Genomic DNA, 19,376 nt, shown 5'->3' with positions numbered 1-19,376 from the left:
ATTACCTTTTAAAATATTTTTCTTAAAATAGATTTTTATTTAACCATTAGTTAGAAACGTTAAATAGTGTATGTGGTAAGATTATTATCATTGGGCATGTTTCAATTTTCGTGTTTGTACTTTTCAAAAATTGTGTAATATATTATTGATATATGTTTTCCATATTTGTTACTTTGTTTTGCATCCCCATGTATTATATTATGATTGAGATTGCCAACCTATTTGCTTGAAATCAACCTATTTGCCTGAAATTATTCGTTTCATTTTCTTTGCTTCAAATGAATCGAATAAATACGTTGCAAGTTTGTTTCCATAATCACTCCCTTTTAAAAAAAAATAAAAAATAAAATTTCAAAGCGAGGTAATATTTCGTGTTTGGTAATTCGAGAAATTGTGCCCTAACGTGTTGGGTTTCGATTTTCTATTTGACCAAATAAATATTCTCTCGAGATTTCGTCCATGTTTTTTTCAAATTAAAAATAAGGCAATATTTCGAATTTAGGAAATTCAAGAAAATAGTACCCTAACTTACTAGGTTTCAATTTTTCTTGTTTAACCTAAATAACTAAATATCCTTTTGAAATTTCAAAAGCATGAGTTTTGGAAATTATAAAATGATCTTGTATCGAGAATTTGAAATGTTGTGTCCTATCGTGCTGGGTTGCGCTTTTTCATTTGTTCAAAACAATCGAAGATCCCTTTGGAATTTCACTTACGTTTTTTAAAAACTCTTTAAAATGAAAAAAATATTCGATGTTTGGCAATTCGAGGAATAGTGCCCTATCGTGTTGGGTTGCAATCTCCCGTTTGTTCAAAATAATCGAATGTCTCTTCGGAATTTCACTCATGTCTTCCAAGGTGAGGCAATGGTCAATATTTGGAAATTTGAGGAATCGTGCCCTACTGAGCTGGGTATCGATTTTTCATTAGACCAAATAGTTGGGCATCCTTTTGTTATTTTCGAATTATAAATTTTTGAACGTCGAAACAAAAAGATTTTTGACAAAGGACTCGGGTTATTCAAATGTTATTAACAAGAACCACATTTCAAAAACATTTTTAATTTTAGACAAAAAGACAGTATTTAATCGATTTGGTACCAATTTTGGGCGTAATGAGGGTGCTAATCCTTTCTCATACGTAACCGACTCCCAAGCCTATTTTCTCATATTTTCGTAGACCAAAATCATTGTTTTAGTAAACCAAAATGTTTTATTAAAACAACTCAAATTTCTAGGTGATCTGATCACACTTAAACAAGAAAAGATTGGTGGCGACTCCATTTTCGCTTTCCAAAAAGTCGATTCATCATTTTTAAATAAAAAAACAAAAAAATATAGTTTCGACAACCTGCAGAATAGGGCAAGCTTTCTTGGACTAGTGCTCAATCCTGCAAAGCATGTAAATATGGTCTAAATAAGTTACCAGCCCAAAATAATTACAAACTTTATCTTTCTAGAAAACGTCTAACCCTTGGAAATCTGCTTTTTATGCGATATAACCATGACAAAGACGATCACATTTTGAGCGAAAGCTTAATAGTTCAACAGGAAAGCATCAAAAGTTGAACTTATTTCACTAATTTCACAAGTGAATGTTCATTACGTCACTCTAGAAAGCAATCCAGCCAACTACAGATTTTAGCCAATTGGCTTTAATAGCAATCATAGCTCAGCTTCAAATAAAAGCATTTACCTCATAAACTAGCTTTAAAATAAAATTCATTGGAGTGAGCAATGAAAATTTCCTAACAATGAAAAAAAAAAAGTGAGTCAGTGAAGCTACTTTTCCCAAGAAAATTAAATATCCTAACGAATTAAATTTAAAATAACTACGCAAAATTAAAAGCATTAGATTAAAGCTACAAGCACTAGAAGAAATCTAGAGAAATATAAGCAAGTTCATTGTGTCATAGAAAAGAAAGAAACTCAAAGTAGCAAGTGAAAATCGCTAAGGAATCAAGATTAAAATAGGGGGAAAAAGAAGAAGAAACGAATTAATTAATTAGAATATAAATAAAAAACAAAAATTCCTTTAAAATAAGTAATTTATGCTTTGAACTAGTTTTGTAAGTCACCTAAACTGCGATGCAAGAGCCTTCTTCCCTCTTGCTACCTTGATACTAAACAGCTTCGGGTCTCTTTTTTTTTTTTAAGATCATACAAGAAATATTCATTGATCTATTTTATTAAGAATCAACCTAAGCCGCACCCTAATATCCTCCCAATCATCTTACCAGAAAACACTAGCAAGAACATTAGAAACACCCAATTTTTCGCTGACCCGCTGACCTTAAAATCTAACATAACTCTCAAAAAGATGAGAGGGCAAAAAAAGAAGAAGGCAAACTGACCTTAAAATCTGATATAATTCTCAAAAAGAGGAGGCAGCTTCTAAACGGGCTTAAACGTCTACATGGCAGCTTTCGCCTTTTTCGCTTGCTCTTCCCCAGCCCAGAAGTCCAGGTAACACTTGGAGCAGAGATTCATATTCGCCGCCGTGCCGAAAATCCCACAACTGTTGGCGCAAAGCTTCGATTCTGCTGAGAAAAGGAAAAAAAAAAATATTTACAAGTGCCAGGGAGGGAGGCGCTGCTTGCTGGAATCTTTGGCACGCTTTAGTTTAGAGCAAATGATTGGAGTGGGGGAAAAGAGTTTTTTTTTTTACTGTGTTTTAAGTTTTACTTTTTGAAAACACATTTTATTTTATTTTAAGTTGATGAAATTCGAACAAAGGTTTTATATATATAATTATCTAATTTACAATTTTTTTGGGGGATATTGTCAATTTTTATTGGTTATTCATGATTTTTATTTATAATTTTTAAATAATTTTATTTTATTTTATTTTGACGAATTTCACAATGTTTTATTTATTTTTTTGGTGAAATCAAACATGTTTTATTTAAGTCTTTTTTATTTGAATAATATAAAAATAAAAATAATATACTAAAATGGTTTGTTTGAGGGATTATACACCCTTATATCACCAAAATCTGACCCACTAACATTGAGGTGACAGGACCACTGGCGATGTCCAACAAATAGGAGGCACACCCCTAAGTCATGCCCAATAGATAGGCGACATTGGGCTAGTGAAGCCAACTTCATAGGCAGCACTAGACTGCAAACAATAGTCCCCTCCAATGGTGGTTGCGATGGGACGAGACCATGGTCCCATGAATTGTGTTTTCGGGACCTTATAATGGTTCCTAATGTCCCTATTTTGCCTTCAAAGTGGATGAAAGAAAAAAAGATTAGAAGAAGAGAAGAAGAAGAGAACGGGAAGGGAAGGAAGAAAGAAAAAAAAGAGAAGCAAGCTAGAGAGAGAGGGGAAGAGAAAAAAAAGAGGAGCAGACTAGAGAAAGAAGGGGAAGAAAAAAATAGAAGAGAGAAAAAGAAAGGAGAAAGGGGAGGAGAAGAGGGTTGTGTTTGAGATTTGAGAAAAGAATTAGGGTTGTGTTTAGGGTTTGAAAAAAAATTAAGAGGTTATATTTGGGGTTAGAAGGATTTGGTGTTTAAAAAAATCATAAAGTTATTTTTTTTATTTAGTAAATTTTTTTTGTAATAAATAAATGTTAATTTTTTTGTTGTTTTTATTTATTTCAAAATTTATTTTTATTTTTGTAATGTATTATTTAGTTTAAAAGAGCTATTAAGGTATGTGTTTAGTATATGTTTATTTATTTTATATTGTCATTCATAAGTTTTTTTTTATGTTTATTCAAGTAAAAAAGCCTATTTATGTAGAATCTTTTATATTTTATTTTTATGTAATTTATTTGTCATGTGTGTTTTAGGTTTATTATATTTATTATGTTTTTTAAAAATAATAATAATAACAATATTCGTATTTAGTAGGTTTATTATGTTGAGATTGTTTATGTTATATTTCTGTTATATTTTTTGATTGACATGTTATTTTTATTATTTTAATATAAATTTTTTGTTTTTTATATAAGTAAAAGATGTGACCATTGAAATGGAATTTAGGAATGGGACCATTGAGTTAGAATTTATGAGATAAATTAGGAATAAGAGTTTACGTGCTCTAAATTTTTTAGATTTTATAATTGGGAATAAGAGTTTACGTGCTCTAAATTTTATTTTATGTTTTTTATAAATATTATAATTGAAATTTCTTTTGAATCATTCTATGAAAAAAAATTCTATTTTTTTGACAATAATTAAGTTGGCATGTTATTATAATTAAGTTGGATTATTGTGTATCACAATACGTCGAATCTGGTTCCCGACTGAAGACGCGTTAATGTTTACATCGTCATTCACACCTTCGTCGTCAATATCAACCGAACCTCGTCCACATCAGGATCACTATCACTATCGACCTCGTGATCACAAGGATCACTACTATCGTATCTATCATCACCAACCACATCAATATCGGGTGTAACATTAAGATCAACGTCGCTCCAGCGTACAGTCGATTGACTATCAACGTACAATATCGAAGCCACTATACACGGTTCTTGAGCTCTATATTCTTCGCCTAATGGAGTGAAATCTTCAGTTGGCTCTACACCAGCTAACTCAGCAAATAACTGAATCGATGCATTTTGGTCACTCCAATTCCCACAATAAAGAGTGACCATTGTCTCCACATCTTCATTGTCTACAAGTTCCATTTCGGTCAATTTGATGGGATTTGTCGAAACTAGAAACTTGTAGAAAAGTTTTGAGAGCTTTCTCCCACAATGTCTAACAATTTTTGCACTAATCATTTCCTTCATATCATCAAACGAGACATTTCTATTAAATATCATTGCTATTTGTCGGAGACATTCAAATATACATCCAACGGTTGTTGTCAAGATTACTCCATCGAAATAAATGCATACGAAAAATTAATTATCCATATTCAATACTCAATCTATTAGAAAAGAAATAAAAATTCTGAAAACAATTTCGAACAACAAAAAATTACTTACATAAAAAATTTAATGAATAAAAAGAGATCAAAATTATATCAATTTGTAAAATTTTTCATTCGTAAGCTCAGAGTTTTTCAGTTCTCATTTTGTACATGAATAATTTTTATCTTTATATTTAACCACTTAAATTCATTTCTACGTTTTCTTCCATCTCCGGTTTTGTATCTTGCTCTGGAAAATTCTCTATATTAAATTCTGAATTCTCTTCAAATTCATCTTCTACAATCTAATTTAGAAATTTCTCAGGATCTTCTTTGTAACACCCCTTACCCGTATTCAACGCCGAAACATGATACGAGGCATTACCGGACTTACATCACAAACAAACATACAAATCGAGTCATAAATTTCCAACCAAATTAAAACCATTTGTATTCAATCATAAAGTCCCTAATATGAGCCTACGAGGCCCAAACATGCTTTGGAATTGATTCGGGACTAAATTGAGCACTTAAGAAAATTTTACAAAACTTAAAATTTTTTTGCCATAAACAGGGGTCACACGCCCGTGTGGTTTGGGACACGCCCGTGTAGGCAGGCCGTGTGGTAACACATGCCCGTGTCCCTAACCCGTGTAACTCTTTGTTTTGCAAAGCATGAACAAATTGAGGTCACACGGCCAAGTCACACGTCCGTGTGCTAGGCCTTGTGGTTAATTTAATTTTCATAAAATAGGTACAGACTTCACATGGTCAGGACACACGCCTGTGCTTGAGGCCGTGTCCCTCACACGGCTGAGACACACGCCCGTGTCTCTGCCCGTGTGCTCAATTCTGAGCATTCTGTTTCTCAAAATTAAGGTGCAAGGGACATATGGCCAGAACACATGCCCATGGGGTAGACCGTGTGTCACACACGGCCTAGACACGTCCGTGTGGACAAAATAAAGGCTATTTACCAAGCCATTTGCCACCCTCATTTACACCTACACTTACACCAATTCAATGGCACAATTTATGGCACACTTAAGCAACCAAAACATCCACAATCATAGCTAGAGTATATCATTTCATTGTTAACACTTAACAATCTTACAACATCATATTTCACCAAACTAAATCATACCAATCTCACAACCACAAGTATCAACACCTATACCTTCTTTAAGCAACATTTTGTTTGAGTCTTCTAACATATCAAATTACCAACTTAACCATTCAACAAAAAAACCAAAGAGCCACATTCAACCATTTACTAAGCATTGAAAAACCATATCACCAACAAGGCAATGGCACATACATGCATATATATAACATATAAGCTTACAACCAATTCAACCAAACTGAACCAAGTTACATGGCCAAAGGCCACATCAAACCTTTGACAATTACAAGCCAATACATTTTGCCAAATTCATAATGAAACATATAACAAAATGACCAAGTCCCTATACATGCCATATACTTCAAATGTTAAATTTCATCAATACCCAAAATGATAGTTTTGATAGTGTGAGGCGAATCTCCAACTATCCCCAGTCCGAGCTAGCTTGGCGGCACTATAAAACATGAAAAATAAATGGAGTAAGCTATATAGCTTAGTAAACTTGTATGTAAGAAATAAGTAAACCTTACCATACATTTAACATTTAAATAATTTAATACAACACAATGTAATTTACCATAATATCATAATCATAATTCATTCTATCACAAACTTACCTCGGATTCATCATTTCATGAATTTAATAGTCGTAAGTTTTAAGCACATACCTGAACCGTCTCGTAATAGTTTCATATTCAATTCTCATCTTTGGCATACCCAATGAACCACTCGGAATAAAAATTTCAGATACTCGAGAAAACTTGCACATAATGTAACACCCCTTACCCGAGTCCGAGGCTGGGATAGGGTACGAGGCATTACCGGACTTAAACGTACACAAATATGTAAAACCAGGCCAGAAAAAAATTTCGTTCAAATTAAAAACATTCATTCATATTCATAATGTCCCTTATACAGGCTTACGAGGCCCAAAACATACATCGAGGTTGGTTCGGGACTAAACCGAGAACTTACGAACTTTTTACAACACTTAGAAAATTTTCTAGTTTTGGAGAGTCACACGCTTGTATGGCTCAGACACGCCCGTGTTCTCAGCCTGTGTAACTCTCTGTTCATGACGTCAGCAATATTTTAAGGTCACACGGCCAAGACACACGCCCGTGTGAAAGGCCGTGTCTTCCACACAGCTGAGACACATGGCCGTGTCTCTGTCTATGTGGCCAACACTTAGGCTATTTTCCAATCCTTGGTCAACCTTAATCCCTCACACACTTATACGACATCAAAGGAATAGAACATAGTATCCAATTAAAGATTAAACATCCTCAATTAAGTTACAAACATAACACTTGCATGTCATCATACTTGTGTTTCTCATACTCATTTAACCTTGTCAATTATAATACCACTTATACTTTTATACCACGATTATCATCATACTAATTAACTTCAACTTAATTATAGCAAACAAGTATAACCACATCACACAAGATCTTGGTACATATAAGCACATGATCACATTTCAAGGTGTTAACACATTGCACATGGATAAATAGGTTTACAAACCCATAACATTTGCATGTCATCATACTTGTGTTTCTCATACTCATTTGGCCTTGTCTATTATAATACCACTTATACTTTTATACCATGGTTATCATCATACTAATTAACTTCAACTTAATTATAGCAAACAAGTACAACTACATCACACAAGATCTTGGTACATATAAGCACATGATCACATTTCAAGGTGTTAACACATTGCATATGGATAAATAGGTTTACAAACCCATAACCAATATAAGCCACATCTCATGGCTATATACACTTAAATCATTATAAGCCAATACATTTGGCCAAACCATTAAACACATAACACAAAGGACTTTAAACATATAACACAAAGGACTAAGTCTCTATACATGCCACTCACTTGAAAACACTTAAGGTTTATCGATACACCAAAATTGATAATTTGATAGTGTGATGCTGCCTCCGACGATCTCCAACCCCGAGCTAACCTTGCAACACTAAAGAAATGAAAAGGAGGGGGTAAGCTATAAATCTTAGTAAGTCAGTATAAAAATACTAAGTAATTTATTAATGATACGTGATATTCGTGACAGGTTTTAAAAATTTATAATTAATCGTACTTGAAACTAACTATTATCACGATGAAGGCAAGTGTACCTATCGAACAGCAGTATAGCTTTAGCAAGATTGGATTGTCGAACTCAAAGGAACCAAGAGTACTAGTAATTACTTTCTTTTTATTATCTAGCCTAAAAATTAAGGGATTTGTTTATCTAAACTAATTAACTAAACGAAGGGTGCACAGAGAGAAAATTGGGGAAAAGCTTTTGGGAAAACTCGATTGATTAAGACAATACCCAATGAAAAATCCACCTAGACTTCACTTGTTATTTGACTCTGAATCAGACGATTTATTCATTTGACTTGATCAGTAGAAATCCTTAAGTTATATTATTATCTCTCTCGAGACTAATAATGTCTAACCCTAGGTTGATTAATTGAAACCTCTTTCTAATTAACACCCTAGTGTTGCATTAACTCGATCTATGGATTCCCTTATTAGGTTTCACCCTAATCCGGCAAAATCTTGTCACCTTATCTCTAGGCGTGCAATCAACTCTGCTTAATTACGATAAATTTACTCTTAGACAGGGACTTTTGCTCATTTGAATAAGCGCATTAACTTGAATCAATATCCTGGAATATTAAAATAATAATTAAGAACACATAATTAAGAACAAGTCAAATATTTATCATACAATTCAGATAATAATAACAAGATCCGTCTTAGGTTTCACTCCCCTTAGGTATTTAGGGGGTTTAGTTCATAATTATGAAAGAAAACATCTTAAAAGAATAAAGATAACAAAACATAAAGAAAATCCAAAACTCCTGAAGGAAATTGAAGGAAGATTTTCAGCCTTGACGATGAATCCGGCTTCTGAGATGGATCAATCGGCTTTCCTTGAGTAATTCCTTGCCTCCTACTCTGTGTGTCCCTTCTAATTGCCTCATCAGGTGTTTCAATAGGCTTTAGAATACCTAAAAGCCGTCAAAAGTAGCCTTTTCCTAATAGGACTAAACTTGGGCTCGATAGGGACATGCCCGTGTGACACGCCCGTGTGACACGCCCGTGTGCGATTTCTTCAAGACAATGCTCAAGGCTATTAAATAGGCATGGGCGTGTGGTCTACCCGTGTAAGGAACTCTAGGCCATGCTGATTTCCTACGTTGGCCTGTTTTCTCCGTTTTTGGCCTGTTTTCTCCGTTTTTGCCCGTTTCTCGCTCTTTTTACATTCCTATGCTCACCTAAGTATAAAACATGAAATTAAAGGATTAGGAGCATCGAATTCACCAAATCTAAGGATAATTCATCCAAAAATATGCTAAGCATGAGGTAAAAATATGTATAAATTATGATAATTCATCCAAAAATTTTACTTATCCTCAAGCAAAATCCTCAACTCACAATCAAAATAAATTCTTCTCAACTTATAATTCTCATCAATAGTCTCTCAAAATAAACCATAAGTAATCACACATTGAGAATTCAACTAGAAGAACATCAAAGTTTCAAACATTCCAAGTTGAGCATTTTATCACGAAAACATAGGTGTCTTCCCTCATCTAAGTGATTACCTTTGATTCAAAATATCAAAAAGTTTAACCTCTTCACTAAAGATTCACTCAAATCACTCGAGGTGTTTAAGGATAAGAAAATTTAGCACTCAACAGTCAATATGAAAAGTTATTACCATAGGCTTGCGTGAAAATCAAATCTCCACCATTATATATTAAGATGATTCATCAATTAAAAGGTCTTTAGAGGGTTGTAACGTGGCTTTGGTTAGGGGGTGTGGTTACAAGCTGAAAGAAAAGGTTAGAATTGAGATTAAATTGAAAAATTTCCTAACTAGAAAAATACTACAACTTGATAAATTACATTTTTAATTAGAAAATCCTAGAATTGAGCTTTTCTTCATAGGATAAGGAATTTAAAAACTTAAGCTCAAAAACAAAGAATTACTACTAATATGAATGCCTTTTTTTTTAAGAACAAGTCAAATAACATAGACCTTTGCTAATTTTTACAACGAAAAATAAAACATAGTTAAGCAATTAATTAAAATCAATTCTCAACAAAAATAAGGATCAAATTAGGGGATTTCAACAATAATAGGTTATGGGTTAATATTGAGGGTAAATCAATGAATGGCTTGTTAGGCTCAAAGGGTTCACTAAGGGTTAATTATGAAGGTAGGCTTTTATGGAGTGAGTGGGTTAAACCTAAGTGCTTTTACCATCTTGACATATCAAATCAAAGGTGTGGTCTTAACATGTATAATCAAGCAAGTTCTAGAATAACAGATCAATATTGACGTACTCAAAGCAACAATAAAAGTGAGCATGAAAGAAATAATAGATGCTCTAAAGGCTCAATATCTCACAAAAATTATGGCTTTTTGATGTTTAAACCTGTGAACTTCAACTCAAGATAATACCTAAACTTGGGGAAACAACCTAAAAAATTTTTAATTCTCAAAAATCAACTTATCATGCTTGATTCTCTGATTCCTTAAGGTTTAAACAATGCATAAATGCCTATATTTTAATTCAAGACATATTAATAAAAATCATAAATTAATCAAAATTCATTCTAATGATGATATGAAAAAATTATTTGAGAACAAGACAAAATTAAGGGATTTTCTGATAATGATAGAAATGACCCCCCCACACTTGAGATGTACATTGTCCTCAATGTACAATGATAGATATACTGAAAAATATAAATATATAATCATAAGATAGTGAGAAAAGTGAAACCTCCTGAATGATGAATGGACTCCTTGAATTGGAGTTATGGAGAATAATCGGCTAAGGCAATGATAAGAGTGGAGGAGGATACTCTGGTGGTGGTAGAGGTTCATTAGTCCATAAGTCCTACACCAAAAGAATATTATTTTCCAGTGGAGTTTCAAGTTCCTAAGTGATGATGAGCTTTGGAGCTCTTTATAACGGTGATAAAGTCAAGAACTTTTTAGGAAATATAAGGAAGCATAATTACTCATAATGAAATAGCCGAAACTATAAATTGTTCAATAAAAATTATAAAACCTAAAAATGAAATAGTATTAAAAGAAAGTAAAAAGTACTTTAAGAAGATAAATAAAGATAAATAAAGATAAAAGTGAAAATAGAAATAATAAATAAAAAGTTTTTAAACATCGTCATCGTCGGATGGTTCGCGAGGTGGTGGTGGTGATGAGATGTGAAGGTGCTGACAAATATGATATAGGGTAGCATCAATGTGATCAAAGCATTGAAAACACTGCTGCTCAAATCGAGTAAGACGCTCAGAGATGTCAGAGTATGAAGCCGCTGCATGAACTGGACGATGGATGGGTGGTGGCTGAGACGGTGGGTTCTCGTACTGTGGAGGGACATTATCATAATGTCCTCTGGGTCCTCCTTCTCGGTGGACTGGACTAGGCGGTACTGGGGAGGGTCAACTCTACGCCGTCGCTTGATCATCCTCATATGTAGCATACTCGAGATGCCCTGTGGGGACATTTGACCAATGAGGGTGAGGGAGGATGCTTGCGTCACTGTGTTGAGGAGACCGAAATACCGTGCCAATCGAGTCACATAGAGGCCAATGGAAATGACTCATCTCCTATGCCGTTCTGTTTGATGGCAAATGGCGAGTGCAATGAAATAGGCAAGGTCGAAGATGTGCTCATTTTCCATACTCCATAAAAAGTAGGTGTAACGCCCCCACGCCCGAGACCGTCGCCGGAGTCGAGTATGAGGTGTTACTAAGCTTAATTTAACATATTTAGAACTTTGGATTATTTATTTCTACATTCACAGCTTTTAAGCTACTTGCATCACAGTCACAAGAAAAATCATATCTCGAGTTACGAAACTCAAAATCAAGATCCGTAAATTTTCCCTAAATCTAGACTAATATTCCTATCTACTAATTTTTTTCTAGAATTTTTGGTTGGGCCAATTAGTACAGTTTATTAGTTAAAGTTACCCCTGTTTCAGGACTTGACTGGTCTGACCTCTGTTTACTACGAACCACATTTCTCTCTGTAAAAAAATCCATATGACTATGAGGTTTGTTTCTAATGAAACTAGACTCAATAAGGATTCTGAGAATATAAAATACACTACCTAATTATATCTTTACAATTTATGGTGAATTTCTAAAGTTGGAACAGGGGATTCAGAAACTTCAGAAACTGCTATGACCCTGTTTCACTAAAATTCAAATATCTTGTAACATATAATTCCTTTACCCGTTTCATTTGTTTCATGTGAAACTAGACATAATAATCTTCAATTTGATATGTATTCCATCACCAATTTCAATTTCTATGATTTTTAGTAAATTTTTAAAGTTGCGCCAGTGTTGCTGCAGTATTCTGTTTATGGCAAATTTCATCCCTTTTATGAGTTTTTATGCACTAAGTATCTTAATAATTTTCCTTAACATCAAATATAATCTAAACTAAATATTTTCATAATTTATCATTATCAAGCATTTCCTCAACCATTCCATCACCATACCATAAGATCATTTACACAAAAAAAGTATATTGCTATACATGCCATACTTAAATTTACAAGCCATTACCAAAAGTCTTCCGGATAGTGTGACTGAGCCTTCGACCTATCCCGACTCCTGAACTGGCTTGTCCAAAACTACAATGAGTAAGAAGGAGGGAGTAAGCATAAATGCTTAGTAAGTTCATATGTAAATAATAAATAACATAACGAACAATCAAACTAATCAACATTAGCATATATCATCAACACACTTATCACATTTTTTAATCATTTTTCATCATCTTATTACCTTATCGTGGTTGTAATCAACACTCAACCCGAGGGTTAAATACATACCTGTCCAAAATATCCATTTCTCATCACTTACCAATACGTCTCTTTTCATCTCGAGTATTCCTCCATTTGAGTAAAACTTTACCCGTTGAACACATCGGAATATAATTCGGATACATGGATAATTTGCATATAAGTGCCACATATTCAATCAAGCAATCATGTAACCCGCCCATAAGCGAACTCGGACTCAACTCAACGAGCTTGGGCGTTCGCATCCATAAGTGAACTCGGACTCAACTCAATGAGCTCGGATGCCTAGTTACATCTCACGAACTCAGACTCAACTCAACGAGTTCGGACATTCGCATCCATAAGTGAACTCGGACTCAACTCAACGAGTTCGGATGCTCAATCATCCTAGTGACATGTCACTTGTATCCTAATCTATTCCTAAGGTTCAAACGGGATTTTTCCTCGAACACTTATCCTTGCCGTCTTCCGTAGAATGCCGAAATCAATACTCGGTAACAATTATATTTAACAAGTAGTTCACATAATTTACATATTATTTGAAATTAACCACAAAGCATACATTTCATAATAAAATTCAGCATAACATATAATTAACATCAATAACTTAAAAATAACCATTATGATACATTATTTACACATGAACTTACCTTGGTACCAAAATATAAAGATTTTGCAATTTAGTCCACAATCTTTTCTTTTCCTCGATTGAGGTCGATTCCACGTCTTTCTTGATCTAAAATAACACATTTAGCTTATTTAATACTCACACTATCAAATTAATCCTTAACTCAAATTTTGGCAAAATTACAATTTTACCCCTAAACTTTTGCATATTTACATTTTTTCCCCTAGGCTCGGGATTAAAATTTATTCCTTATTCTTATGTTTTACAACATGCTGATCACTTTTCTCTTCTATGGCAACATCAAATTCTCACTCTAACATGTACTTGTGACTATTAGGTATTTTTACCGATTAAGCCCTTTTACTCGTTTTTGCTTAAAATCGAGTAGTACAAGTTGTCTAACATAATTTAAAACTTCATATTTTATCATAAAACATCAAAATACACAAATTTCACCTATGGGTATTTTTCCAAATATAAACCCTAGGTTAAATTATAGCTAACATAAGCTTTATCGAGTTACCGGGATCTCAAAAACGTAAAAATCATTAAAAACGGGGCTTGGAATCACTTACTATGGAGTTTGGAAGCTTGAAACAAACCCTAGCTATGGAGAACCCTTGAAATTTTGGCCTAATGAAGAAGATGGACAAAAATTGGCTTTTAATTTTGTTTTTAATTCATTTTAATAACTAAATGACCAAAATACCCTTACTACTAAACTTTCCAAAAATTCCTTCCATGTCCTAATTTTGTCCATGAACTTAAAATTGGTCAAATTTCTATTTAAGACCTCCTCATTAATATTCCAAGCAATTTCATACTAAAAACTTCTAGAATGCAAGTTTTGCAACTTATTCGATTTAGTCCCTACTTTCAATTTAAGCACTTTAGGCATAGAATTTCATCATGAAATTTTCACACAATCATGCAATCATATCATAAACCTAAAAATAATTATAAAATAATTATTTCTATCTCAGATTTATGGTCACGAAACCACTATTCCGATTAGGCCCTAATTCGGGATATTACAGTAGGTGTCGTGAGTGTTGACGACGCTGGTGCTCTCCCGCTGCCCTGTCAGAGTGTAGGCCAAGATGTCGTGTAAGTACCTCAGGGATGGGGCGAGGGCCGATGCCTTGGAGTGGCTAGGGTCATAGGTGGCCGAAGCAGGAACGAGGGCCCTCTAGCAGTTGGAGGGAGACAAGTGGATGTGGCGATGGAGGGTGTCAAAATCATCTTCGTCCATGAACTCCTCCGTATAGAGCCCCAAAGCGATGCCGAACTCAGGTACGCTCAACTGGAGGACTAAACCGCCGAGACGGAACTGGACCATTCCGAGATCATCAAACTCTGTCATAACTACTTAGTGGTGAAAGGTCGAACAGAGTTCGAGTGTGAGCTCAAGGTACGTTGGCTCAACGATCTAAAAGAATAGCCTCCACAAGCCAGTCGTTAGGAAGGCTCGGACCACGTCAGCTAGTTGGATTTGTTCAAGTGCAGCCCAGTCAATGCAACGGCCCACATCTAGGGGTCGGGTCCACAGTATTTGAAAAAGTTTCTCCTGTGGTCTCAGTGGGAACTTGAGGAATGGGTGCCTGATTTCAGCGGTAGGACCCGAGGATGATGTTGCTCCTTTCCTCTTCTTCGAGGAGGGGGCGACAGTTTTCTTACTATGATTTGACATGATATTTGCATGGTAAGACGAAATAAAAATAAAATTACTCCTCAACAATAGCATGGACAAATATGCAATGCATGTTAGAACTAAATAGAGATACTTCATAGGAGTCATGTACTAAAAATAATTATGCTGAAAGATAACCCAATCAGATATTTTAAGTCATTACTACGAATAGGAATACATGAATAATGCCTAGTGAATGGGTGCATATGGGAAATAGATTGAAGTCCATGGTAACACAATAATGAATGAACCATAATCCATCAACTAGATTAGTAAGAAACAAAGGGTTTAGGCATTGCTATTATTAGAACTATGAAGATTAACAATCAAAATAAAACAAGCAAAATCAAATTAGTAAAAGAAATGAAGAGAAAAGAATGAACAAATGCAAGAGCTTGGTAGAGGAAGGAGCTTGGGTCGTCGATGGTGGTGTTGTGGTCGGCGCACGGGCGTGACAGGAAGGGTGTGTAAAGGAGTTGCAGTGGCTAGGGTTAGGGATTTTGTGGAAGGGGATGATGAATAGTAAGGGGTTTATATAGATTTGGGAGCACACGGCCGTGGGGTACGCCCGTGTGCCCTTATTTCAGCCCATGTTTATCATGATTTTCAAATTTTAGCGTGCTTGAAATTCTTCCCATGCTTGTGTCCTTTGGGCGTGTTGGTGCACACGGTCGTGTCATACGACCGTTTCCTACTTCGTTCGCTTCTCCCATGCCCGTATGTATAGGCGCATGCCCTTGTTGTTTTATCAGTCTTAAGTACGGGTGGTGGGCACGAGTGTGTCTCACGCCCGTGCTAAATTTTCAGTTTCAACCACGGTTTCTAGATACGGGCGTGTCGTATGCCCGTGTTGTTTTAGCAGACTCGCCTACGGCCACGTTGCACTGCCGTGGCAACTTGTCACATCTCATGTTGGGAAGAAAATTTGCCCTATTTTCACACGGTCGTATCACACGGCCGTGTCTTCGCCCGTGGTGTGAGCATGGCCTAAGGCATGCCCGTGTGGATTATAAAACTTGTGTTTCAAGGACTCAGTTAGTGATTAGATGTTCAAAACTAAAATTTTAAAGAAATTAATACTGTTAGTGCTCGGGTTGCTTCACGAGAAGCGCTTATTTAGAGTCTAAGCTCGACTTACCTCTCTTTTGCGTGATCATGGTGGTGCGAGGAGTTTACACTCCTCATCCCTGTTATCAATTTCATCAAAATAAGGTTTTAAACGAGTACTATTTACCTTAAAAGTGCCAAATTTGGGATGAATTACCTCGACTGTACTGTATGGAAAAATGCTGTGTATCATAAGCAGGGTTGCTCCGTTAGGTTCAGAAGTGGCAATACGAGGGTCTGCTGCATCTAGTAGTACTTTGTCTCCAACCTTAAGTTGATTTGGTGAAATATTGAGCTCGTCATGGCGTGGTTTTTGTTTATTGTGTGTCCTTGGTTTATGTGTTTGCAATTCATCTAGTTCCTCGATTTGTAGCCTTCATTCTTCATAGATGGGTTCTTTGTTGTTACTTGAATAAGGCTCATGTGTGCTCTTCGAACGTGTTTCCTGTAAAGAAGGTTGCACCACATGGTCAGTATTAATAGGATTACGAGCTTGAAGAGTAACTGAGTCATCACCCACACGAAGTGTGAGTTCACCTATACCAGCATCAATAACGGTTCTAGTAGTTGCTAAACAGGGCCTTCCTAAAATTAGAGGTGCGTCACTATCCTCTTCTATGTCTAGAACAACAAAGTCGATTGAGAATATAAATTCATCAATTTTTACAAGTACATCTTCAATGATACCTCTAGGAAATCTGATAGTTTTATCTGCTAACTGAATACTCATCCTAGTTTGTTTGGGTTTCCCAAGACCTAGTTGTTTAAACATTTTGTAGGGCATGACATTAATACTAGCCCCTAACTCAGCCAAAGCATTTTAACATTTAAGCTACCAATTAAATAAGGAATCGTAAAACTCCCTGGATCTTTCAATTTGTTGGCTAGCTTGTTCTGTAGAATGGCTGAGCAAACTGTATTTAACTCTACGTGTGACGCTTCATCCAACTTCTGTTTATTTGCTAAAAGCTCCTTTAAGAATTTCAATGCATCTGGAATTTGTGAAAGAGCTTCAATAAATGGTAAGTTAATGTGTAATTTCGTTAATAGTTTAAGGAATTTACCAAATTGTTCATCTGTGTGGTCTTTCCTTGTCGCATTGGGGTATGACACTCGTGGTTTGTACTCTTTACTTACCGATTTCTGCTCACTGTGGTCTACCTCGCCTATACCTTTACTTACCAGAATTTCTTGCCTCGGTTCTGGTTCAGGTTCAACTAACCCTTCCTCGTCTTGTATAGTAATTGCATTGAGTTGTTCCCTTGGGTTAGATTCTGTGTTACTCGGCAGGCTACCTTGTGGTCATTTAGAAATCAATTTGGTGAGTTGACCTATCTGAGTTTCGAGCCCTTGGATCGACGGTTGTTGATTCTTAAGTGCTGTTTCGGTATTCTGAAGGTGAGTTTCTGACACTGAGATAAACTTCGTTAGCATCTCCTCAAGGTTCGACTTTTTCTCTTGTTGGTAAGGTGGTTGTTGGAAGCCTGAAGGTGGTGGTGGTCTCTGATTCCCTTGGTCTCCCTATGAGAAATTTGGGTGGTTCCTCCATCCTGCATTGTAAGTGTTACTATGAGGATTATTTTAAGGTCGAGGATTATTACCCATATAATTTAATTGCTCGTTTTCCATGATGTGGCCATAAGATGGGTATTCTGAATTTCTCGTCCCTCCTCCACTTGTATTGCATTGCATTACTGGGTGAACCTGTGAAGAACCAAGGAAACTGTCAATTTTTTATTCAAAAATTCTACCTGATTAGAGAGCATGGTGACCGAATCAACGTTAAAAACGTCGAATGCTTTCATTGGCTTTGTCCTCATGACTTGCCACTGATAGTGACATCTTTTCTATAAATTCATAAGCATCCTCAGGTGTCTTATTATTGATAGTGCCACCAGCGGCTGCGTCAACCATCTGTCTAGTTGAAGAATTCAGGCCATTGTGAAAAGTTTGAACCTGTAGCTAGAGTGGTAGCCCATGGTGAGGCCACCTTCTCAATAGATCTTGTATCTCTCCCATGCATAGTAGAGTGTTTCTAGATCCATCTGCACAAAAGAAGAGATATCATTCCTTAATTTAGCTATTTTAGCCGGCGAAAAATATTTTAGTAAAAACTTTTCGGTCATTTGTTCCCAAGTAGTGATTGATCCTCGTGGTAACGAGTTTAACCACTGTTTAGCCTTATTCCTTAATGAAAATGGAAATAACCGAAGACGAATGACATCATCCGAGATGCCATTGATTTTAAATGTGTCGCGGAGATCCAGAAAATTCACCAAGTGAGTGTTTGGATCCTCATCCTGCAAACCATCAAACTGAACAATTAGCTGTATCATTTGAATCGTGTTAGGTTTCAGTTGAAAATTATTTGCAGCAATAGTAGGCCTAACTATACTTGACTCAGTTCCTGTTAAATTTGGTTTAGCATAATCATACATAATGCGTGGAGCATTATTCTGATTTACTGGATTAGCAGCAATCGCAGGAGGTAGCGGATTTTCTTGATTTTCAGCCATCTCCTCGGTTGTAATTTGAATGTCGTCCTCTTGCTCTTCCTCTGTGTATCTTAGGCTTCGCCTTATTTCTCTTCGGTTTCTGCGAGCTGTGTGATTGATCTCACTATCAAAAAGTAATGGTCCCAATAGGTTTCTTCTAGTCATACACTATAAAAAAAACCTGCCAGAAGCGAATAAAAGAGAAAATTAGAAAAGAAAATAAAAATTTAAATTGCAAATTAAGTAAAATGGCTAAAGTAATAAAAATCGAGTGTTCCTAATATCTTAGTTCCCCGGCAACGGTGCCAAAAACTTGATACGTGATATTCGCGACAGGTTTTAAAAATTTATAATTAATCATTCTTAAAACTAACTATTATCACGATGAAGGCAAGTGTACCTATCGAACAGTAGTATAGCTTTAGCAAGATCGGATTGTCAAACTCAAAGGAACCAAGAGTACTAGTAATTACTTTCTTTTTATTATCTAGCCTAAAAATTAAGGGATTTGTTTATCTAAACTAATTAACTAAACTAAGGGTGCATAGAGAGAAAATTGGGGAAAAGCTTTTAGGAAAA

At 35.4% G+C, this 19,376-nt stretch overlaps 1 protein-coding gene, 1 long non-coding RNA gene and 1 other non-coding gene across 3 annotated transcripts in view; 1 reads left to right on the top strand and 2 right to left on the bottom strand.

The window, feature by feature from the left end:
* Window positions 1-1,554: 1,554 nt before the first annotated feature.
* On the bottom strand, window positions 1,555-2,727 carry LOC107921390 (uncharacterized). Its single transcript, XR_001691050.2, has 2 exons — window positions 2,354-2,727; window positions 1,555-1,747 (listed from the first exon to the last, which is right to left on the bottom strand). It is a non-coding gene; the product is annotated as an uncharacterized lncRNA (long non-coding RNA).
* Window positions 2,728-14,694: 11,967 nt separating this feature from the next.
* Window positions 14,695-19,376, bottom strand: part of LOC107921472 (uncharacterized) — a 29,594-nt gene continuing 24,912 nt past the window's right edge. The window contains exon 4 of the mRNA XM_041084759.1: window positions 14,695-14,835. Coding sequence (XP_040940693.1) covers window positions 14,695-14,835 — 141 coding nt within the window. The remainder of the gene's footprint in view (window positions 14,836-19,376) is intronic.
* Window positions 18,275-18,380, top strand: LOC121212947 (small nucleolar RNA R71). Its single transcript, XR_005908318.1, has one exon. It is a non-coding gene; the product is annotated as a small nucleolar RNA R71 (small nucleolar RNA).

Source organism: Gossypium hirsutum, chromosome A13, assembly GCF_007990345.1.
Source record: "Gossypium hirsutum isolate 1008001.06 chromosome A13, Gossypium_hirsutum_v2.1, whole genome shotgun sequence".
NCBI classification, from domain to species: Eukaryota; Viridiplantae; Streptophyta; class Magnoliopsida; order Malvales; family Malvaceae; genus Gossypium; species Gossypium hirsutum.
The sequence above is the reverse complement of the archived record's forward strand: the minus strand, read 5'-3'. Positions and strand labels throughout refer to the sequence as shown.